Genomic DNA, 21,899 nt, shown 5'->3' on the forward strand with positions numbered 1-21,899 from the left:
TTAATCCTGTATACCCTAATGTAATGCTTGGATACATCCTAGAGTATATTAAGCAGATAACCAAAAAATATTGGCAAAGTTCCTTGGGGGATGGGAGAGAAAATATGGAACTATTACACTTTACCATCAGGAAATCCCCTGATACTGTGTCAAACTTTAGGGACCCCCAAATCAATAGGCCATACCCTGGATCATGAGACTTAGTCTTGTGAAGCTTATGTAGTAGTGGAGAGCTTAGACTACCTATAGGCGTGCCTAAGAGTTACTTCTGGAGGATCCCTGTTGTTCAGATCCCTCACTCTCTCTCTTCCATATGACTATGGAAGTCATATGGGATATGACTTCCAGGGGTGAAAGTCTCCCTGGTGATGTGGGAAATGACTCCCAGGGATGGAAGAATCCAGCCCTGGCGCCACGGGATCAACAATTCCATGCTGACTAAGAGGGGGAGATGAAGTGTGACATAAAGTATGAGTGGCAGAGAGAGTTCAAATAGAGTTGAACTACTACAACCTACTCTGGAGGTTGCTGCTACTAAGCTTCACTTAGACCTTGCTACCTCTCATAACCTGCCAACCCCCAACCAGGACCATTCCAGCCAATCTTAAAGAACACCCAGGGCAATATAGAAGATTCCACAAGGGTTTCATGCACTAGTGTAACTTTCCAGAAACCTACAACCTCCAGATGGGTCCCTGGACCAGAGAAGTCCTGAAATCTAGAGGGCCTAACTTTCCAGAACATCAGATAGTTCTATCTCCCTACCCCATATTAGTGACAGACCCTTCCAATATGAAAAAGTTAGAATAGCCATAGCCAAAACACTCCTAAAGATAGAGCAAAGGTGATGGTGGAGTTATACATAGAAGATTGGATTTAACAAATGAATATGATTGCTGAATCGTTAAATTGATATCTCTTTTAGTCTCCAGTATGTTAAAGCAGCTAGAACTAAAAACCTAAAACTGTGGGGTTATAACCCATGTCAAACTCTGAAATCTGTTCTCCAACTAATTGTGGTGCTGTGCTTTGAAATTTATTGTTTTGTATACATGTTATTTTTCAGAAAGAAAACTTGATTGTAGTGATAAAAAAAATATTTAAGCCCTCTAGCCTCCCATATTCTGGAGCACCTAGAAGGAAAAAGTTGAGAGGATGGTATGGCAGCCCATGACAAACTCTGGGCTCTGTCTTGTAACTACTTGCTGAAGGGTGTTTTGAAAACTATTGCTTTTTCATTTCTTTGCTTTGTATATATATTATATTATACAATAAAAAGTTTTTTTAAAAAAGAGAGAGAGAAAGAGAGAGATCACCTCACTCCCTTTATAATCCACCCTTCCCACCTACAAATCCTGATGTTTTCTTTAGTGTGTGGTTTTAGAACAGACCCTGATGAAATAGGAGAGTAGTCAGATCATTTCATTTATTCTTTATCTTCCCAATTCCTCCTCTCACACCCCCATCCAAGGAATTGTAGCAGCCTTCTTTCTCCTAAAAAACAGAGAAAGGGGAGGGGGGAGGAAACAAGGTCAAGAGGCTCCTCGATGTCCCCATCCTCCTTGCAGACTTCTTAGATTTTTTAATCTAAACTGGGGATTTCTCCTGGAAGCTGTGTCTTTATGCCTCACTTCTCCTTCCTTCTGCTAAATCTCTTCATGCCTTATAGTTATTTAAAACTACAACTTACATTCCTTCCCTATAATATGGCTTTCTCCTCTCTTCCTTCTTTCCACCATGTCTCGCTAACATTAGGGAACCACCCCTTTAGCCTCTAAACTTTGCCTCGTGATTCTCCCTTTTGCACCCACTTCACCCTTTGGTACCCTGCCCATACCTTAAGCCAGGCCCAGGCTGGAATCAGCTCTGATTCCTCAAAGCAGACTGGAAGGAAGCCTGCAGTGGTTTCTTCTCCATTCTACCTGCCTCTAATCTAGGAGTCCCCCAGTTCAGAAAAATTGATGATTGTTATAAAATTATTTGCCTCAACGTCTCTCAAACAATGATATTACAGCCTCTTTCCTCCTTAAGATTAAACCATAAAAGGATATTTCTAAATGTTATACCTCTTCCTTCACTACGCAGCTGAAAATTGACCAGATTGGAAACACTGGCCAGAGATACTGGTGAAAATTCCTTTCCAGACTCCCTCAAGGCCAGTGGCTGCACTCTCACCTTCTACAGGAGAAGCATCCTCCCCAGGACCAGGACCGAGGACAGGAGAAGGGGGACAGGACACTGCAGACTGGACACAGCATTGTTCAGATCTGGACTCTGCTAAAACACAGCCCCCCACAGCAGACCACAGTCATCCTCCTAGCCTATCCCACACTGCCACCCGCCTCTTTACACCAACCTCTGTTTTCTTTTCTTCTGAATCTAGAGAAAAATCCAGCCCTCCTCCCTATCACTAAAAGGATTCCTTTCCTCTGTACTTTCAGCCATCCTTTACCATACCAGGGAGACCCCAATTCAATTCGACAATTGTTTTGCGTCTATAACATTCATGCCATTATGCTAAGTGCTGTGGGGAAAGACAGAAGAATAAAACTGCGATTAAGACATGGTTTCTGTCTTCAAGGAGTTTGCAATCTAAAGGGAGACTCCTATAATCCTTAAAACATTTATCTGTCCATTACTGGCAACCTTCAGCCTTTCATCCCCACTGCCATTCTCCCATCTGCCTTCAACTATATGCAGGCTTCTCTCTGGTCCTGTTGTCTTTTCCAGCCGTTGTTTCTCTTCTTTCATCACCAGATTTCTCAAATGGTTGGTTTATATCTGCCTTCATTCCCTCACAAACTACTCCCTCTCTAATTCCATAAAATCTAGCTTTTGCTCCAGCTACTCAATTAGAACTGCTTTCACAGGGGTTACCAGTGATGTCCTTCTCCTTGGCCTCTTGGTAGCTTTTGACTGATTATATTAAACTTTCTCTTCTAGACTCTATAATACAAACCTGGCTGTCTGCCTGCTTCTCCATTTTCTTTAGCTGGTTCCTCTTTCTCCTTCCAGCCACAGACACATCATTGGTCTTCTGGTCCGTGTGTAACTGCCTCTACTGAGTTCACCCACTCTCATAACTGACTTTGCTCTTAGAATTCTAGACTGACCTTGTTCTGGTTCCTTTTGGACACCCATAAATTAGTGTTTAATATAGATTTACTATAGTATTAAATCTCGGTGAGAGATATGATAGCCAAGTTGAGATAAACACCCGCATTGCAGTTATTGTTCTTCTGTTTCTCTCAGAAGGAGCAGATTCCAGCCCTTCCCTCCGTGCTACCAGCCCCGACATCCATCAAGAGTAAGGAGGTCCCCATCAGTCTACCGCCCCCCAGGTCCCAATCCACTCACTGGTTCCATTGTCACTGGTTTCACTGTTCCAGGCTTCTGAGAGTCTGCACGCTCTGTCACAGGACTAATGGTAGACTCTACAGCTTCTGTTACTCCCTCACCCAACCTGTTCTGCCCTCAGTAGGATTGGGAAACACAGAGTTATCGTCTCCTCCATCAAACATTTTCATAGACTGTCTACTTAGAGTTTCTCTTCTCTTTACCCTCCCTCCCCTGAAAACTCAGGGCTTCTCCCTACCCTTGCTTGCATAGACCATATACCCATCCTAGTCACCAAGTCCCTTGATTCAAAGCTGCTCCTTCCTTTCAGTGTCTTAGCAAACCCACCATCTTCTGGTTTCCTTCTCCTCCCCAGCTGTAGTTAACAAATCTATCTGGGGCCCACTACCTAGTTACATTTCTTCTAACTTATGTCTGGTCTTGCTAATCAGTTTCATTTCAACATTACCCAGTTTTGTTGTAAACGTTACCTATCCTGACCCTCTACACAAAAATTCTCCACTGGAGACGTCACTCACCAACCTGTCCTCTGACTCAAAAATGGAGTAATCAATGGTGAAATTTGCCCCAAAGTCATCTGGAGAGAAGAAAAAAAAGTAGTAATAACATAAGAGGGAAGGGAACCTTGGATTCCGAAATGTGAAGGGGATGAGATTGCTTAGAACACTTCAACTTGTTCAAGGTGTTACATTTATTGGTCCAATCTAATTTTAATTAACTTTAATGTCAAAAATGTTAGTTGGGGAACCTTTATATTTTTGACCTAGTATATAAAATAATTTACATACTTGAATATTTTCAAGTTGATTTGGCCAGTTGCCAAAGAATTAACATGAATGCTGATGGTGTTTGCTCATGGCCAGATTTATTTCTGACCCACTTGTTCCAGGCCAGAGGAATGGACAAGATCTCAGGCCCAAGTATCCACGCAGCCTTTCTCTACCCTGCTAAGGATAAGACCCTTACAGGTACTCACCATAATTTGGGGTGACTGTGTAATAATACTCCACTTGATAATACTCAGCCTCTTCCAGCCTTTCATCCTCATTTTCCTGTCCTATGGGAGCAAGCGATAGAAATCAAGAGGCACCTGGAATGCCTCAGCAACAGGAGCACACCAGGAGCTGACCCCAGCTTTATCAGTTCCCTTTCTCTCTTCCTCCCCTCCAGGGGCCACAATATCTCCCTGTCTCTGCACTCCTAACCCTGTCTCAGTTTTCTGGGCTCCATATCTGTGATGAGGCCTCTTACTGTTTGCTTTTGGATCCAGGCGCTCCCAGAACAGAAAATAGGTCCCTTCACATACTGTAAACCCATAGGGAGAAAGAACTAAGCCTCAAAAAGAGAGTAGGAAGCAGAGAGGGACCAGAAATTGAAAACTTCAAATCTTCTATCTAGTATTCTCCAGATGTTACTGTATTTGTGAAAGATCAATGTCTGTCAAATAACACACACACACCCTTTAGGCTTTTCGATTTGGGTTTCAGTTCCAGGTTCACTGCTAATTGATGGAACAACCCTGAACAAGCCATTTAATATTCACTTTCCTAAAATGAGTCAGCTGGGCTGTTAGTGTTTCTTCCTTCCCAGAACTAAAAATATGTGGCTTTGATATGGCTGAATCCTGCTAAACACTTCCTTAAGCTTCTGGAAGTCTGTCCCCCAAACTCCAGGCTAATGACACAGAAGTCTGGAGGAAGAGGAAACAGTGAGACACACCTGGTAGACTAGGGAACAAAGGAGGGAAGGAGCCAGCAACTTTTGGCAGCCAGTTTTCCACTGCCCTACAGGCCACCCCTACTTCTGTGTCTTTATTATTACAAGTTTTTTCTCCAACTCTGAGAAAGGAGATACCCTGGCTTCCATCACTCACCCTCAAAAAGTCCACTTCTGTCTTTCATTCTCACTTTAGTCCCTTTCATCTTGCTCAACTCTTTGGTGTTGGAGGATTGAGTTCAGTCTTACTAGGACTTGCCCGTGTCTGGGAAGCAGTCCTCCACCAGCCTTCTCTTCTTTGACAGGACCCTGCCTTCCTCCTTTTTACCTGGGTCTACCTTTAGGAACAACCACCACCCACCCACCCCTCAACATAGGACTCCAGCACAGATGAAAGAGTGTTATCACTCCTTGTCCAACTGCACCTCTTATCCTCCCCTCATTTTATTTTCCCCCATCCCATTTATAGTAGAAGATCTCAGGACCCCAAAGCTCAGAGAGAAGAGTGGACTTACCCAGGATAAGTGACACAGCAAGGATAGCTACTAAGAGGACTTCCATGCTGGGTTCGGCACTATTACTGTGAAAGTAAAAAAGGAAATTACAGCCTTTCCCACCAAACTTACCCCGCCTCTCTCCTCTCAAACTGGGAGGGAGCAGCAGCAGCTCTTTCCCCTGGGGGCAGAATCCCCTGCCTACTTGCAGCAAGCGTAGATCCTCAGTCACTACCGGTCCTCAGCCAAAGCCGCTCCTTTTAACAGAAATATAAATGGGTTCTGTTGTGAACATGTTTATTGAGCTCCTCCAGTCTGGATTAGATTCATCCAGGACTCCAATTGCCATAAAAACAGCCTACTGAGAAGCTTCCTCCCTCCTTTCCTTTCCTTCCTCCCTCCCATTCCTCACAAAAAACTGACCTCCCTTCTCACTTTCCCTACCTTACCGTCACCGCTCAGAGGCATCCTTCCCTCTGACGCTTAGTCAGGGCTCTTACATCACCGCTGAAATGTTCTGTAGAAGAGCTGAGTGTTTTTCTAGACTGAAAACAGTCCCTCTCTTCTGCCTGTCTGGGACTACGGAGTTTGGGAGCCACATTAAGCCATCATAGGGTCTGACTCTGAAAGTAGCTGCTGCACCATGCCTGATAAAAATCTCTCAGCCTGTTACTTCTTCTCAGGTGAGTACTGACCTCATCTGTTTTTTCTCAACTTTTTGAACACAGGATGGAAGAAGGCAGGAAGCGCTCTTGCTATAGAAGTCACACCTCCCCTCCACTTTTAGTCACTCGCTGTGTTCTCTTCATTCCAGCCTGCAAGTGTAGAGTTCATCTTATCCTTTCCGCTGCTTTTATATGTCCAGTTTTCATTCATTTCAATTCAGAAACATTTATTAGTGTATGTGTAAAAGTCCGAAAGGGGGTGCACAGGTGGTTCCGTGGTAAAATGCTTGCCTTTCATGCGAGAGACCCAGGTTTGATTCCTGGAACATGCACCCCCTCCAAAAAAAAAAAAAGTCTGGAAGGTAATTAGGGCTCACAAGAAAGAGGATAAACGTTGGAGTTTTCATTGTGGCTGTTGTTTGTGTGTCATCCTCCCCAAGGATTTAATTCATTAATTTTAATTTTTTACATATTTTTAAATTAAGAAAACAAACAATATACTTAGAGCCACCAACAATGGATATCTTAGCTTAACCGTAGGCATATTTAGATAAAGTATCCATTTAATCATTGTAAAGCCTGTGTTTGTGCAGTGTTTCATAAACCAATTTAAAATTAAGGCAACAAGGGAGAGAGTTAATAAATATTACCAGCACCTACTATGAGCCAGGCACTACGCCAGTCTCTGTGGACCCAACCTCGAACAAGATAGGTTTGGAGTCTTCTCTCATGGGTCAGAAGATGCTGTAGCAACAGCTCAAAGATGCAATGAGTTGTCTCATCCCTGCCTCCTTCCCGAACTCAGCCTGCTGGGCCCAGAGCAGGATGCACTAGAGTTCTGAACCAGGAAGCTCCTACCATCGTAACTCCAGTGAGGGCAGCTTGGTTGCTTTCCATGTGCATCTATCTGTACAATCTGTTTCTTCACTTCCTTTCTAGAATTTCCTGGGGAAAAATGACAAAACACCTCCTCTGGTAAGCACATATACATTAGCTCATAACTTCAACTCCAGCCTCTCTTTCAGAAATCAGAATTCCGGTGTGTTTGACAAGCAAAAACATTTAAACCTCTTACTCCACCCCCACCCAAATGACATTACAATATTCTGCTCCTCTCCAGCTCTAACTTTCTTTCACTTTAATATGGTCTGTCTCTCGCCCTTCCCCAATCTGAGGAAAAGACAAGACGGAGGTTCATTTTCAGAAAATAAATAGAGGAAGTATGGCACAAAAGGAATTGAATAACTTGGGAGAGTATCGTTTTCCTTCACGCTCATTGCTCCAATGGCTTTTTAACTCCAGAATTCCCTCCAACCCCTTCCTGCGATTGCTTTCCCGGCTGCTCTTGCTTCTCCCGTCTTTACAGATGAAGGCTTCCTCAGCAATACCCCCTATCCCAGGTCTCCTTGGACGAGCCTGTCCAACGCACCTACTTTTAAGTCATCCTTCGGCAGCGCAGCTCGGGGCCGTTTCCTCTCATTCAAGCAAGAACAATGCCCGTCCCTATCTCCCCGCACCCCTTATCCTGTGCTCTCTTTGTATTTGTCCCTTAGATTCAAACAGGATCTTCCCCCTCTGCAGCCTCCAAGGAGAGGTAGGATCGCTATCAGTCTTCCCCACGCAGTAAGGAAAGGAAACCGCCGCCGATGCGGAACCGAGCTCAGGACTCGGCGCCCCGGCCCAGCCCGGGTCCCGGCCCACCTCCCTTTCGGGCTCGAGCTTACAGGACCGCGGTGGACAGCGCCTGAGGGCGGGGGGACTACAACTCCCAGCAAGCCGCGCGGCCCTGCCCCCGCGGCCCCGCCCCGCCGAGTCCCCATAGGCCTCCAGGGGGCGGAGATTAGGTGGGAGGCGGCCGTGGGCTGCGGCCCGGCTCTGGCCCCACCTCGGCTTCCGTAGAGGAAGTCGCGCGGACCTTCTTCTGGGGTTTCGGTGCCCCCCTTCCCCTTCCCCGGGGTCTGGGGGTGACATTGCACCGGGCCCCTCGCGGGGTCGCAGCGCCACGCCACGCGGCCCCGCACCTGGCGCCCCCGTCCGCCGCCTTAGGCTGGGCCTCCGCGCCGCCCCCCGCCGCCCAGCCATGGGCGCCGCAGTGTTTTTCGGATGCACTTTCGTCGCTTTCGGCCCGGCCTTTGCGCTTTTCTTGATCACAGTGGCTGGGGACCCGCTTCGCGTCATCATCCTGGTCGCGGGGTGAGTGCGGGTCGGGGGCACGCGGGAGGGCGCCTAAGGAAGGGGAGGAACGGACGAGCCCAGGAGCCTGGGCTGCGAGGGGACAAGTCCGAGGGGAGAGTTGGAGCGAGTCGGTCCGGGGTGTGGGCGATTCGCCCTTCCCGGCACCTGGTTTCCGCCTTCCCGGGATCGCACAGACTCCGCCTGTCCTCCTCCCGGCGACCGGAGGAGGCCCAAGGCCGAGACTGGAGGGGCGGGGGTGCTGACCTCGGCCGGCCAGTCATATGCCACAGGGGAGGATCCCGGCGCTCGTCGCCCTCAGAAATCTTTAATCAAATTTCTGCTCCTTCCTCCGCTTTCCTATTCCTACAGCAGAGTTCCTCGGAAGAGACATCTTCCCCATCTGGTCTGGATCTCCCTAACTCATCCGGAAGTCTTAAGTTGAACTTTGCGCTGAAGCCTTGGCTGTGTCTCCTCCTTGATTTCTCTGACTACCCCTACCCTCGCCTGTCTGACTGTCCTTGTCCTTCCTCAGGGCATTTTTCTGGCTGGTCTCTCTGCTCTTGGCCTCTGTGGTCTGGTTCATCTTGGTCCATGTGACTGACCGGTCAGATGCCCGGCTCCAGTATGGCCTCCTGATTTTTGGTGCTGCAGTCTCAGTCCTTCTGCAGGAGGTGTTCCGCTTTGCCTACTACAAGCTGCTTAAGTAAGAAGATGGGGTTCCCCGGAGGGGAGAGAGACAGAGGATATCACTATGGAAAGGGGAGCAGCCCCCCGGGGGGTGATTGGGAGGAGGAGGTCCTACAGGAGGACATTAGAGGGAAAGGAGCATCCTGTGCCTTCCCTCATGTTTCTCCCACCCCACGCCACCCCACCCCAGGAAGGCAGATGAGGGGTTAGCATCGCTGAGTGAGGACGGAAGATCACCCATCTCCATCCGTCAGATGGCCTATGGTGAGCCAAGGGAGAGGGACAGAAGGAGGGAGCTGGATACCCCATCCCACCCCACCCCTACCCTGGGAAATCTCTAAGCATTCACATACTCTAAGTTTCTTCTTGCTTTCCTCCATACCTGGCCTCCTGGGAGAGGTGGTCTGGAGGGAGAGTAGGTGTGGGAGAATTGTGACTGGGTATGGGGAGGCTCACTGGTCATCAGGCTGTAGTGATCTCAGACATTGATGAGAACCTCCCTCCCCCCAGTTTCTGGTCTGTCCTTCGGTATCATCAGTGGGGTCTTCTCTGTTATCAATATTTTGGCTGATGCACTTGGGCCAGGTGTGGTTGGGATCCATGGAGACTCACCGTATTACTTCCTGACCTCAGGTAAGACCCACTTCCTTTCTTACTCTCATGCTCCATCCCTCCCTGGCCCTGGTCTTTGATTTATTAACCCTTCCTGGAGGATGTCTTCAGCTCAGCATCCCAGGAGGCTGGGAGAAGATCAGGGGTGTGTCTCACCCCTGTCTGCCTCCCTGCAGCCTTCCTGACAGCTGCCATTATCCTGCTCCATATCTTCTGGGGAGTCGTGTTCTTCGATGCCTGTGAGAGGAGACGGTACTGGGCTCTGGGCCTGGTGGTCGGGAGTCACCTGCTGACGTCAGGACTGGTAAGTTGGAGACAGGGGTCCAGCTTAAAGAGGAAAGCCTTCAATGGTTAGTGGGATGAGGGAAATATACCCTCTTAACGTTCTAAGAGGAGAGAGGAAAGTGAGTCTTTAGAAGTCTCTCACATAGCACCACTTGTCTGACCAGCTCTGGGGATTCTATTGGGAAGAAATTTGAATGGATTGGTCAGACTCCAATGCAGATGGTCTAAGGTGATCAAAAGTGAGAGACTGAAGATCAAAAGTCTTCTTGACTATGAGATGCTGGTGCTTTGAAGGAAAAGACTGGGGATTTGAGTGAGATATCTGGGGAGGCTTGGGTCAAAGATGCACAGAGAGCATGGGGCCTAGGTGCAGGGAGAATCTAAACTCTTTTCCACTCTTACCCCTCCTCCCCAGACTTTCCTGAACCCCTGGTATGAGGCCAGCCTGCTGCCCATCTATGCGGTCACTGTCTCCATGGGGCTCTGGGCCTTCTTCACAGCTGGAGGGTCCCTCCGAAGTCTCCAGCGCAGCCTCTCGTGTAAGGACTGACTACCTGGACTGCTCGCCTGCCAGATCACCCACCTGCCTGCCCATTGCCCATGAATGAGCCCAGCCCCAGCCCGGGTCCATTGCCCACTGTTCTCCTTCTCCTTCTCGTCGATCTGCCCCACCACCTTCAGGGTTTTGCTTTATCCACTTTGCTTTATTCACCAGGAATCTCCTGGGTTTAGCCAGTCCCTGACTGGTGGGTGTGAATCTGCGCTTATCCCCAGCACCTGGGGACCCCCTTGTTGTCCAGGACTCCTTATGTGTCAGTACTCTGCTGTCCTGCCCAAGACTCACCCCCCTTCCCCTCTGCAGGCCGACGGCAGGAAGACAGTCGGGTGATGGTGTATTCTGCCCTGCGCGTCCCACCCGAGGACTGAGGGAACGTGGGGGGGACCCCAGGGCCTGGGGTGCCTTCCTGATCTCCTCGCCCTGTTTTTCTCCATCTCCAGTTCTGGACAGTGCAGGTTGCCAAGAAAAGGGACCTAGCTTAGCCATTGCCCCAGAGATGATAGAGACTCAAGGGTAGATGGGCTCTGAGTTTCCCAGTATCCCCTCCCCACACTGGACATGTTGGTCTTTTTCTCAGGTCTGAGGGGAACCATTTCTGGTGTGATAAAGACCCAAAACTGCCTTTTTTTTTTTTTTTTTTTGAGTGGGAGGAGGAGGGAGGTATGTTGGAACACCTCTCCTAACCTCCTTGGGCGGTATTTCCCCCCCTCAAATTGCTCCTCATGACTGGGCTCACATCTGTCCCCCTTTCTTCTTGGCCCTAGGTCCTGGGGGAGAGGAAGGGAGTGCATGTTTGGGGCTGAGAACTGGTATTACTGGAACTAATGGTTTTAACCTCCTCAATGACCAGCATCCCTCCTCTCCCCAAGGTGAAGTGGAGGGTGCTGCGGTACGCTGGCCCACCCCAGAGCTGCAGCGCCACTGCAGGGGTCAGAGTACCGTGACATGGTAGGGAAGGAGGGCAGACTTTTTTCTAGTTTTTAATTGGGGTAACGGGAGTGGGGTGGGGAGGTTTTCTATAAATTGTATCATTTTTTGCTAAGGGTGGAGTGTCCCATCCTTTTAATTAAGGTGATTGTGATTTTGACTAATAAAAAGGACTTTATAATTGTGGGGGAACTTGGCTTTCAAAGGAGGGGCTAACAGGGTAATTGAGATGTCTGTCCTCTACCTGTCTCCTGCTCAGCCACTTTCCTAACCTGACACCCGTGCTGTCCTCCAAGCACAGCCTCAGTGCAAGGGTGGAAATCTGGGCTGGTGGTTTGACATGTCAGAGACCTTGGTTTGAGTATATTCCCAGAAGTGGCTCTCCCCTTCCATGATTGGAATGAAAGGAATTAATTACCCATGCTCCTTTTTGGCCGTCTTTTCCCCACCTCTACCATCTGAGGAATGAAGGGATTCTCCCCGCTTCAAGAGCCCTTGAGGCAAAATGAGATGGAAGATCAGAAACTTTAATTTTCCATATATATTGAACACAAATACTACTAATAATAATGACTCCGATAACAGCAACCCCCTTTCCTAAGGGAAAACCCTGTAATGGATCTAGGGAAAAGGACAGAAAGGTGAGGGGGTGAAGGACTTTGGAGCACAACCCTAACTTCCCTACAACTAAGCAAAAAGCTTGCACTCCCCCCCCCCCCCCATCTACATGTTTTGAGAAACTTAAGGCTCTTGTATTCTTCCTTGAGTGAGAGCCTGGGTCCATGCTCTGTGGGGATGTCCAAGAAAAGGGGGAGGAGGGTGTCTGCCCACCACTTCTCCAGCATTCTCTGGCCAGCTCTGCACCCGTGGTACAGGCCCCTGCTTGGCCCGCGGGAGCCGCCCCACGTGGCCGACACGGCTCTAGGCCTCTGCGGCGACCCGTCCTGAGGTGAAGGCCACGCTCTTCCTGTTTCCCAGCCTTTTCTTCCTGGAAGGGGAGCGGTTCGCGGAAATGACTAGTGTTTTAGGTAAAGCAGGTGAGAGGTGGGGTAGGAGAAGGCTGTCCTGCAGAAGAGAAGGGACTGGAGGAAAGGACTATGACACGAACCCATCCATACGGCTTGGTCATAAATGATCAGTTCTCACCGAATCTTCCTGGCGATGAAGTAAGCGGCCAGCAGAAGGCAGAGACAGCCCAGGAGGATTCCCATGCCCAGGCCTAGCATCTCAGCTGCAGAGGTGAAAAGGTGGTGGGTGTCAGCCCAGGACTGACGGAGGGAGCCTTTCCCCGTCGCCCCCGCCCCCCAACAGCTGGGTAGGGGAATTACCTGTGGTGCGCGAGGGTCCCACTGTAAGGGCAGAAAACCTGGGTCAGTGAGGTGTCAGACCCGCACCCCACAGTCTGCTGCTCCGCCTGGGGAAACCTGGGCACCAGAGCTGAGGGGTGGCTCCAGGTCAAGCAAATCCTGGAAACCTCTTCCCCTCTTAGCCTTCTCCTTCCCGGGTCATCCCCTGTCCCCGCCCAGTCCTACATGTCACCTTCGATGAAAGAAGCAAAGACCACTCGCTGATTGAGAGGCTGGGGGGCTCGGTAGTTGTGCACCAGCAGCTCGGAGGGCTCCTCCTCCGTGGAGAACAGCGTCTCCTGGAGCTCTGCCAGCTGAGGAGGAGGAGAGCGGGATGGCGGGGAAAGGCCACTCTGGGGACCGGAAAGGGTCGGAGGCTGTCGCCAGGTCTCTGCCGCCTCACCTCCCCTCCACTCACCTGGCCCGTGGAAATCTGGGCCCTGCGACTGAAGACTGTCCAGAGCACACTCTGGTGGCAGGGGGGTGTGGTGAGGGAGCCGTTGTAGCGGAAGAACCGCCCCAGCTCCGGGGGCAGCAGCTCCCTCACGCTGAAGGGAGCCACTGAGGTCCTCTGATCTGGGGGAGAACAGACCGGGACTCATTTTCCCTTCGCTGGGCCCTAGCTTCCTAGTCAGCTCTCAGAAGCAAAATCTGGTCCCTAACTCACTGCCTCATCCCGGGCCTCTTGCACCAGTTTTACTTCAAAAGAAGTTTCACTAAAATCTAATTTCACTATTTTTAAGACTTACTTTTCTGCCTGATTTCATGCAAGTGACTTATAATGTGTTCATAAGCTGGATTCTTAGTCTCTCCCACCTAGGAAAGGAGGGAAGGGAAAGAGAGAGTTTGGAGTAAGAGTCCCTGTTAGCGGAAGACATCCATGTACAGAATCAATAGAGCTGCAGCTTTGGGAGGCGGGCCAGCAGCAGACATGGTCAGAATAGGGCAGAGAGATGAAAGACGAACGAACACTTGGAAGAGGGACCGGGAGGTGGGGGGTGGGGTGGGGGGCACTGACCTCAATTAGGATGCCCAGGACAGCCAAGCCCTGAGGCCTCTGAGCAGCCTCGTTCAAGTTGTCATAGGAGTCAGAGTCGTAATGCACGATGTGCAGCTGAAGGAGGGGAGAGGAGGCCAAGTCATTTAACGCTTCTCCCCTCCCCTTCCCCAGGCATTGGGCCTAGCCACGCCTACCTCACAGCATGCTGTAAGGCTGTGCCACAAAGATTGGCCTCATCCTCCCAGTATGACTCTTCCCAGTGCCCAGGTCCTTTACCCAGTGCCACCCATGTCCTGGGCTAAGCCCGCTGCTCCCTGGTACCTCTGCAGCTGTGGCTTCACTGTTGATCTGGTGCTCCGATCCCCCGGGGGATCCTTTCTGACCCCAGTGCAGGTGGAGCTGCGCAGCTACGAATTTTTGGGGAAGTCCCTCCAGATACAGGGTAGGAGGCAGAGAGAGCTGCACTGTGAGGAGAAGAGCAAGCTGGGGTTGGGGGAGGAATATGGGCATGTCCCTACCTCTAGTTGCCACCACTTCTCGGGAGACTTGGCCAGCTTCTTCTGTCTCCCTCCCCCGGTAGCACCCAGTTCCTCCAGTAGACCAGTGCTTTTCTAGCACATCCTTCTCCTCCCAGTGGGGATCAAAGCAATGCTATGACACTAACCCATCCATACAGCTTGATCATAAATTATCAGTTCTCCCCTTGGCTATAGGAGCCATTCTGTAGCCCAATCTCATACCCTCAAGATATATGAATGAAACTTGAGAATTTAAAAGTTCAGAGAGTGTTTCTTTTCCTTAACTCCTAAGACTGGAAGTGGGGACTACACTTCCTTGGAATTTGGGTTACCTGTGTGGCCATTATTGTGCAGGTCCAGAGGCTCAGGGCCAGGCTGGTCGTATCCCTGGGGCTGCAGAGCAGGTAGCTCAGGGTCAAATGTCACACCGTCTGTCTGGATATCGATAGGGGACTGGGCGTTGCCTCCACACTCAGGGTAAGAGGCTGGCCAGTGGTCCTGACCATGTGGGCCTGCCAGGGGTTGCAAAGGACATTTGTCTTGCTGTCCATTCCCAGCCACCCTTTTCCAGCAACTACCACCACCACCAATTCATACATCTGTGTGGAGACGGAAATGCACCTCCCTCTTCCACTCCAGGCCAAGAGCCCAATCACGTAGGGCTGGGTAAGGTAAGAGTCCTGCTGGACTTAATGCTGCAGTTCCCTCTCATTGGTCCAGAGGCGGCGGTGATTCCCCCCATCTCTTTTGATAAATGGGGAGTCATGGCTTTTTTACTTACCAGTAATTTAAGGATAAGAGGGGACGAGGGGATGGATAGAAAGCCTGCATACCTGGAGAGGTGGAATTAGTAGGAATAGGAATTTGGGGGAAATAAAAAGCCGAGAAAGATAGGGTCTCTTTAGGAATAAATGGCCTTGGGACTCAGATATCCTGATTTTCTATCATCAACTTTTGCCCTCACACTGGAATTCAGTTAAGTCATTAATCAGAGGTTCAAAGGGCAAAGGAATTGAGCTCCACCTCCCCCATGGTCACAGACTATCCTGCCAGTCTCTTCCTCACCCCTGACCTCAAGCTCTGTTCCAATTCATGGAGGTTGGGGGGAGGAGGGAGTGGGAGCAAACAGGAGGAGAACTGGCAGCTAAGCTCGGGGCTCCTTTCACCACCCAGTTGCCTTTCCACTCCAGCTCCCTAAGTCCCACAGGTATTTACTGAATTTACTCACTGGCTTTTCTGCAGAAGCAGGAGGTGTGGGATCTGATGGTTAGAACAGGGTCTGGGAGCCATACGTGCAAAACCCAGGGCATCGGGGATCAGGAAAGGAAGGAACTAGAATGAGAAGCTAAGAGAAGCCTTCTCCCCACCCCATGATATAATAGGTCTTCCTGCCAGGTGAGGAGGTCCCAGTGTGAAAGGAGTAGCAGGAGGAAGGGCCCTCGGGTTCCATTCTCACCCTCGTATGTCCAGTGTTGACCTGCAAGGCAGAATAATTTGGGTTTCAGCCAGCGCAGCCCGGGCAGAGCGTGGCCCTCAGCTCCTGTGCACCGCCCTCCCTGCTCTTCCTCCCTCCCTCCACTCAAGCACTTCCCAGAGGAAGCACTGAAACTGGACACCTCGGTGGAAAGGTCGGGGGGCCGATTTGCAATCGCCAGCCCGGCTGTGCTGGTGCTTACTGAGGAAGGGGGGGAGGAGGGATGAAAAGCGATAAAGTCCAGAGGCTAAAATTAACCTGGATCCAAATGTGCAGTTGGCCCAGCCCTCACTTTTCTTCCGCCTGTGCCAAGCCAATCTAGCACTTAAGAAGATTGGGGTGGAGTGGGGTGAGGGTAGGGACAGAGGGTTTGAAGAAAAGGGACTAGTGGAAGGAGAACAGGAAGAAGTTCAGAGAGAGAGAGAGAGAGAGAGTGTGTGTGTGTGTTGTGGGGTCCTATGGAGGAGTGGGGGGAGGATTATTTGCTTTGAAGGGTGCACAAACTAAGGGCAAAGAGCTGTAAATTAACATTAAACTTCTTTCCTTCTGGTCTCAGCAGCTTCAGAGGAATGTCTTCCCATCATCAGGAGTCTCTGTCTGCTTCCTGGATCCCAGATGTCTAGGAAAGGGTGGGAGTTGGGGCAGGGTCTGCTTTGGGTTGAGGGTGGTGGGTGGGCACAGGCGGCCAGGCTGGCGGAGACAGGATGAAAGTGAGGCATTGTGTGTGGAAAGGGAGCTGCCAGCCGGGTCACGTGCCAGGCTCACGCGCAGCCCTGCCTCTGCTGGAGGGCCCGGGAGGGGTGGGGGTCTGTGGGGCGCCCCCACCTTGGGCCAAACTGCTGCAAGGAGAAAGGGAAAGCTTCCTGCAGGTATTTTCTGCATTACTTAAATTGCTAGATGCTCTGGAGAAGAACTCCTAGATTCCTTCCGTTTCTCTCTTATTCCTTTAAGTCCCTCAGACTTCTAGGTGCCTTGCATCTCCTCTCCGGGATGTCCCACCGGCCGTCCCGAGGTCCCAATGGCTCCGCAAGGCAGCCCCAGGGAGGGCGCAGGCGGCCTGTGTTCCGGGCCGCCTGGGTGGCCGCAGCGCCCCGTTCCCTAGCCCTGTGCACGCCGACAGGCTCGCCCTGCCCCTCCCGCCAGACCCTCCACGCACTGCCTCTGTAGCTTTCCCTATTTTTTTTTCTTTTCCCTTAGATGCAATCTGCTAGTCTCCATTTGGCTTCGCTACCGCTTTCAGAGAAAACCTGGGAAATTAGTTGCTCTGTAGACTCAGGAGTGGCCTGAGCTGCTCGGTAGGGGAGGTGCAGGTGTGAGGAGAGGAGGTTCACTCCCATCAGCCCCCCACCCTCCCCTGCAGGCCCCCCAGCGCCCTCCTGAGAGGGCTTCTTAAGTAAAGGCGGCCAGGAGGGTTCCTGGGGCCAGGTAGAGGGGAAAGCACTCGGGAAAGAACCTGTAGCCTGCAAAGAGACCCAGCACTCAGGTGTTCACACCCCCTGCCACCCCCCCGCCACCCCCTGCCGCCCCCCGCCCCTGGCTAGTTTGCCTCCGTCCCCAATAACAGCAAGGTGGAAAGGCAAAGAGAAAAGACGGCAGAGGGTCTCTCCGCACTGCTCTCTTTGTTGCCTTTCCTGAGCTGTTGTCTCAGCTCCTGGGCGTCCCCCCAGTCCTGTGAGCACAGGTGGGGACCTGTGGGCCTGGCACGTAGCGGCCCAGCCGTCAGGCGCACCTACCCCCTTCCGCGGCCAGGGTCGCCGCTGCTCCCAGCAGGAGGGTGAGGAGCAGCATGGTGTCCCGGGCAGGGCAGCGGGGACGGGACAGGGGACTAGGGTGGGGGGCAGGGGTGGGGGAGGAGAGAGGGAGACAGAGGGAGAGGGGAGAGGGGTTCTTGCTGCTGAATGTCCCTTTTCCTCTTGCTGTCCCTGTGGCCTTGCAGGGGATTTGGTTTCCAGTAGGGTGTCTTGGGCTCCTGGGTGCCCAGGACAAACCTCTGCTTTCCTTCCCTCTCTGCCCTTTATCTTCCTTTGCAGTCCCCACTCCACTTGCTGGCCCACGACTTCCCAGTTGCCTCCCGCTTTTAAGGTGGCTCTGGACGGGCGTCCTGGGAAGGGGGGGCCGCCAGGCTGCTGGAGAGCAGCTCCTTAAATAGCTCATCAGGCCTGCGGGGTGGCCGGGCCCGGGATGCGGCTCCGGAGCGGGTGTGTGAGCTCGTCCTCCCCTCCCGCGGGCGCTGCGCAGAGGGGGCCCCGGGTTCTCCCCCCCCACCCCCCCAGCTGCCTTTTCTGCTCTGAGGAGCAGCTCCCTGGGTGCTGTGGACACGTAACTGTCAAGCCAATTCCCTGCAGGATTGGAGCTGTCCTGCAGTAAGAAGAGCCCCGAGCTGGGGGCTAGATAAGCTGGAGTTGGGGACTCAGGGTGCAGGTGGGGAGGGGGTGGGAAACCAGGGACTAGAACCTGGGTTGTGGGAAATAGGGAAGGGAAGTGGAGCGAGGAGAACTTGTCTGGAGCAATCTCTTCTGTCCCCGCCTGTCACCACCGCCTTCCCAGGCTGAGGCCTGGGGGACCTAGGGGGGCTGGGGGGGGCAGTTTTGTTTGCTGTATAAAGCCCGTTTGTGTGCCCAGCGGGGGGGGGAGGGCCGCACAGCACCGTGGACAGACAGCAGCTCCACCGTCATCCCAGCCCCCTCCTTCCCTAGGGAGCCCAGATCTAGGGCGGCTTTTGTCGCAGGGAAGGACACTGACCCGTGGCAAGGAGGCCGGGGCAGGGGTAGAGATAGGAAGAACTTAGAGACAACTGCTGCCACCATTAAAAAAAAAGAAAAAAGGCAGACTCGAGAGAAAGAGCAGGGACAGGGAAGAAAGAGACCTAGATTGTGATCTAGATGAAAGAGGGGCCCTGGGGCCTCCCTCCTGCCCGACAGAGAACGGAGGCAGGACACGCGGGACGGAGGGAAACTTGCCATCGAGGAGCGGGGCTCATGGAGCACAGAGGTCACCCTGTCTCAGGAATGTGGGCTGGTTTGTTCCCCCACTGGCCTGGCAATCCCGATCGGAATGTACATCCTAAATCCCTCATTAGAGAATGTGAGACTCACACACAATTTCAAGCCAGACTGTGAAATCTTTTCTCCTCCATCTCCTTGGCCAGAGTCACCAGCCAGGAGGATGCACCCTTTTGAGCCCGCTGTGTCTTCCCTGCTCTGGCTGGGTAGCAATAAATAGCCAAGACAAAGGAGCAGAAGCCAAATAAGGAGGCAAAACAAAGGCCAAATGAATAGAATAATGCATGTGCTGGATCATCAGTGCTGGTTTAGGCAGGAGCCCTCCTAGCCTTTCTGTCCCTTGAGATGGATTTGCCAATTTGCAGATGCCATTTCCTTTCCTATTCTCCCGTCTCCCTCCGAATTATTTTCCCCCTGCAGAAAAGCTTTATGTCTTGAGGGTCTCCCAAAGTCCCCCCCAATTCGTCCAATATAAAAGGCTTAGAAAGTGTAGATTAGGCTTGCTGGGAGTCAAGGTGGTTAACACAGAATGGGAAAAAAGAAAGGAAGCCCAGCGCTGTCAGTTGCGTGGTGGGAAAGAAGAGGCCTGAGTAGAATGACCTTCGTGGGGACCGAGGTTTCGGGGCTCCCCGAGGGGCGGCCTCGGAGCCGGGCAGCGCCTGCAGCGCCCCCTGCTGGCTTACCTGAGAATCGGTAACGCGTGAATCCTGAGAATATCCTGCTGCTGGGCTCTGGGATATTGTCTACACGGTTGAATGTGCTTTACAAAGATGTATTAGCCCCATTCGCCCTTTCTGGTTCTTGAGTGAGCAGCCCTCCAGGCTCTGCTGATTTCCACCTGGACAGAGGCCCTGGTTTCCCGCCGCTGACACTGCTGTTGGGCTCTACACTGGCTGTTTCTGCTGTTACTGTCCCCAGCCCAAGCTGATGTGAAGTAGGTTTCAAGACCCTCATTGAAAAAAAAAAATGTGATACTCTTCTTTTTCTCCCGCGATCCCCTCCTCCCTGGTTTCTGCTTAAATTCTGGCACTTCTGTTTCACTTCCAACTTCCCGGCCTCCTGTCCATTCCTCACCCCAGGGCTAAAACCCTGGGCAAACCAATGTAATTTGCGGTCTCCCAGCGCCATCTCCTGTTCTTTTAAATTCAGTGACCTGAACAAAGAGAACCCCAATGGTGACTTTTTTTTTCCTCCCTTAAAAGGAATAAATATTTAAACTCTTTAGTCTAAGACACAGGAACCCAGTAAGTGCTCTGAGTTGGTGTGGTGTGACCTCAGTGATGGGGGTGGGGGGTGAGGCTGACCAAAAGGAGACAAGAACTTAGCCAAGCAGCACCTACAGGTGCAGGAGTCCAGTAGAGCACAGTAATTGTTGGGAAGAGAAAACAGATGAGAAGACAGAATTAGGTGAAGTTAGATTTCCCGAAAGAGCAAACAACAGCGTACCATGAAGTAATGTAGATGCAAAGATATATTCATTTGTTAGTTTTGCTTGTCTTCTTCAAAGACTTTATTATTATTGTTATTTAAAAGACATTGATTCTGGGGCAGGTCACGGTGGCTCAGCAGGCACAGTTCTCAACCTGCCATGCCAGAGACCCAGGTTCAATTCTGAATGCCTACCCATGCAAAAAAAAAACAAAACAAACAAACAAAAAACCCCAATAATCATTGATACTGAAGTCCCTAAAGTAAGCATAGAAGTACTCAAGAATTGAAGTCAAACTAACCTGGGGGTTGGACAGAATTCTTTGGCTCATTATTTGTTGGTTCAACTTCTTTAATAAAAAAAGAGCAGTTTTTGTGTAAATGCATTGCAGTGCCTAGAGCACTGTCTGGTGCATAAATATTTTTGGTTGAACGAATGAATCCAGTCATTGCAATGTTTATTTACTTTTTTTTCCGCCTCTGGTATTCACAAAATATTAGACCAGAGCATAGTTCCAACCCCTTTGTTTTACGCTGGGAGGGACTGAGTTTGGAGGGGTTTAGAGACCCAGCTGTGGGGGGCATGTAGTAGCTTGGCCAACCTAGAGCAAGTACTTGGTGCCAGCCTGCTCTTCCCACATCAGGCATTGGGACATCTGCGGGCATCAGAACCACCCGGTACGCTGGTTAATACCCGGATTTCTGACCATCCCCCTACCACCATGGTTTCTGATTCAGTAGGTCTGGAGTGGGGCCTGAGAATGTGCACTTCTAAAATCTTCAGGGACAGCGACACTGTTGGTTTGAAGGATTACACTTTGAGAACAAATACCCTGTATCACCAGGAGAAGCAAAGGTATAAGAAACTGACCATTCTTTGTAAGGATTTCAGGCATCTGGAATCATTTTTTGCGGTCATTTTTCTTTGAGGTCAGTAATGATTCATTCACTAGTTTACAAACATGTATTGCATAGCAGTGCTAGGCACCATGCCAGGCCCTAGAAATACAAAGATGAGTAAGACATAATCCGTGCCCTCGAGAAGCGCACACTTTCTTAGGGGATGCAGACACCTGACCCAGGTACTAGAATGCATTGTAAATAGTGATACAAAAAACTGCATGGGAAGCAAAAGAAGGGACAATTAGTAGTGAGATTTTCTTTACCTGTTGTTCTAGTTTGCTAGCTGCCGGAATGCAATATACCAGAAACGGAATGGTTTTTTAAAAGGGGAATTTAATAAGTTGCAAGTTTACAGTTCCAAGGCTGAGAAAATGTCCCCATTAAAACAAGTCTATAGAAATGTCCAATCTAAGGCATCCAGGGAGATACCTTGGTTCAAGAAGGCCGATGAAGTTCAGGGTTTCTTTCTCAAGCGAGAAGGCACATGGTGAACACAGTCACAGTTTCTCTCTCATCTGGAAGGGCACATGGTGAACACAGCATCGTCTGCTAGCTTCTTCTCCTGGCTTCCTGTTTCATGAAGCTCCCCGGGAGGCGTTTCCCTTCTTCATCTCCAAAGCGTCGGCTGATGGACTCTGCTTCTCATGGCTATCTCATTCTTCTCTGTTCTCTCTGATTCACTTTTATTCTCCAAAATGTTTCCTCTTTTATAGGACTTCAGAAACTTATCAAGACCCACCCAAGTGGGTGG

General features: G+C 50.8%; 3 protein-coding genes and 1 long non-coding RNA gene across 8 annotated transcripts in view; 2 read left to right on the forward strand and 2 right to left on the reverse strand.

Moving 5' to 3' along the window:
• Positions 1–2,867, forward strand: part of LOC143679825 (uncharacterized) — a 15,628-nt gene extending 12,761 nt beyond the window's left edge. Inside the window, exon 3 of the long non-coding RNA XR_013173958.1 lies at positions 2,086–2,867. This is a non-coding gene — a long non-coding RNA (uncharacterized LOC143679825). The remainder of the gene's footprint in view (positions 1–2,085) is intronic.
• Positions 1,413–7,975, reverse strand: C4H1orf54 (chromosome 4 C1orf54 homolog). Of its 3 annotated transcripts, XM_077156156.1 has the most exons (10): positions 7,662–7,975; positions 6,893–7,177; positions 6,263–6,382; positions 5,773–5,824; positions 5,589–5,653; positions 4,334–4,414; positions 3,876–3,934; positions 3,358–3,468; positions 2,176–2,277; positions 1,413–1,494 (listed from the first exon to the last, which is right to left on the reverse strand). In XM_077156156.1, the coding sequence occupies exons 5-9, from the start codon at positions 5,632–5,634 to the stop codon at positions 2,179–2,181; spliced, it is 396 nt and encodes a 131-aa protein (XP_077012271.1). In that variant the 5' UTR covers positions 5,635–5,653; positions 5,773–5,824; positions 6,263–6,382; positions 6,893–7,177; positions 7,662–7,975; the 3' UTR covers positions 1,413–1,494; positions 2,176–2,178. The 3 variants fall into 3 exon arrangements, with proteins under 3 accessions (XP_077012271.1, XP_077012272.1, XP_077012270.1); XM_077156157.1 differs by lacking the exons at positions 6,893–7,177; positions 7,662–7,975 and having other exon boundaries at positions 2,176–2,274; positions 6,263–6,749; XM_077156155.1 differs by lacking the exons at positions 6,893–7,177; positions 7,662–7,975 and having other exon boundaries at positions 6,263–6,743.
• Positions 7,976–8,076: 101 nt separating this feature from the next.
• APH1A (aph-1A gamma-secretase subunit) lies at positions 8,077–11,661 on the forward strand. The gene is made up of 7 exons (XM_077156165.1): positions 8,077–8,425; positions 8,940–9,110; positions 9,285–9,358; positions 9,605–9,727; positions 9,883–10,010; positions 10,407–10,530; positions 10,854–11,661. The coding sequence occupies exons 1-7, from the start codon at positions 8,313–8,315 to the stop codon at positions 10,916–10,918; spliced, it is 798 nt and encodes a 265-aa protein (XP_077012280.1). The 5' UTR covers positions 8,077–8,312; the 3' UTR covers positions 10,919–11,661.
• A 322-nt stretch (positions 11,662–11,983) lies between these two features.
• On the reverse strand, positions 11,984–17,661 carry CA14 (carbonic anhydrase 14). 3 transcript variants are annotated; one of them, XM_077156162.1, is made up of 12 exons: positions 17,549–17,661; positions 15,798–15,818; positions 15,570–15,620; positions 14,674–14,853; positions 14,145–14,287; positions 13,842–13,937; positions 13,573–13,639; positions 13,242–13,399; positions 13,017–13,137; positions 12,806–12,826; positions 12,624–12,708; positions 11,984–12,465 (listed from the first exon to the last, which is right to left on the reverse strand). In XM_077156162.1, exons 1-12 carry the CDS (start codon positions 17,601–17,603, stop codon positions 12,399–12,401), a joined length of 1,065 nt encoding a protein of 354 aa, XP_077012277.1. In that variant the 5' UTR covers positions 17,604–17,661; the 3' UTR covers positions 11,984–12,398. The 3 variants fall into 3 exon arrangements, with proteins under 3 accessions (XP_077012277.1, XP_077012279.1, XP_077012278.1); XM_077156164.1 differs by lacking the exon at positions 15,570–15,620 and having other exon boundaries at positions 17,549–17,658; XM_077156163.1 differs by lacking the exon at positions 17,549–17,661 and having other exon boundaries at positions 15,570–15,673.
• Between the last annotated feature and the right edge of the window lie 4,238 nt (positions 17,662–21,899).

Source organism: Tamandua tetradactyla, chromosome 4 (assembly GCF_023851605.1).
Source record: "Tamandua tetradactyla isolate mTamTet1 chromosome 4, mTamTet1.pri, whole genome shotgun sequence".
Taxonomy (NCBI): Eukaryota; Metazoa; Chordata; class Mammalia; order Pilosa; family Myrmecophagidae; genus Tamandua; species Tamandua tetradactyla.

Excerpts from the sequence above, each read along its gene's own strand:
- C4H1orf54 (XM_077156156.1), bottom strand. The coding sequence starts at position 5,634 with ATGGAAGTCCTCTTAGTAGCTATCCTTGCTGTGTCACTTATCCTGG. Across the intron at positions 4,415-5,588 it reads TGCTGTGTCACTTATCCTGG|GACAGGAAAATGAGGATGAA; the intron begins GTAAGTCCACTC and ends TTGCTCCCATAG. Across the intron at positions 3,469-3,875 it reads TTGAGTCAGAGGACAGGTTG|AACAGGTTGGGTGAGGGAGT; the intron begins GTGAGTGACGTC and ends TACTGAGGGCAG.
- APH1A (XM_077156165.1), top strand. The coding sequence starts at position 8,313 with ATGGGCGCCGCAGTGTTTTTCGGATGCACTTTCGTCGCTTTCGGCCCG. Across the intron at positions 8,426-8,939 it reads GTCATCATCCTGGTCGCGGG|GGCATTTTTCTGGCTGGTCT; the intron begins GTGAGTGCGGGT and ends GTCCTTCCTCAG. Across the intron at positions 9,359-9,604 it reads CATCCGTCAGATGGCCTATG|TTTCTGGTCTGTCCTTCGGT; the intron begins GTGAGCCAAGGG and ends CCCTCCCCCCAG.
- CA14 (XM_077156162.1), bottom strand. The coding sequence starts at position 17,603 with ATGCTGCTCCTCACCCTCCTGCTGGGAGCAGCGGCGACCCTGGCCGCG. Across the intron at positions 15,819-17,548 it reads GACCCTGGCCGCGGAAGGGG|GTCAACACTGGACATACGAG; the intron begins GTAGGTGCGCCT and ends TCTGCCTTGCAG. Across the intron at positions 14,288-14,673 it reads GCACAATAATGGCCACACAG|TGCAGCTCTCTCTGCCTCCT; the intron begins GTAACCCAAATT and ends TTCTCCTCACAG.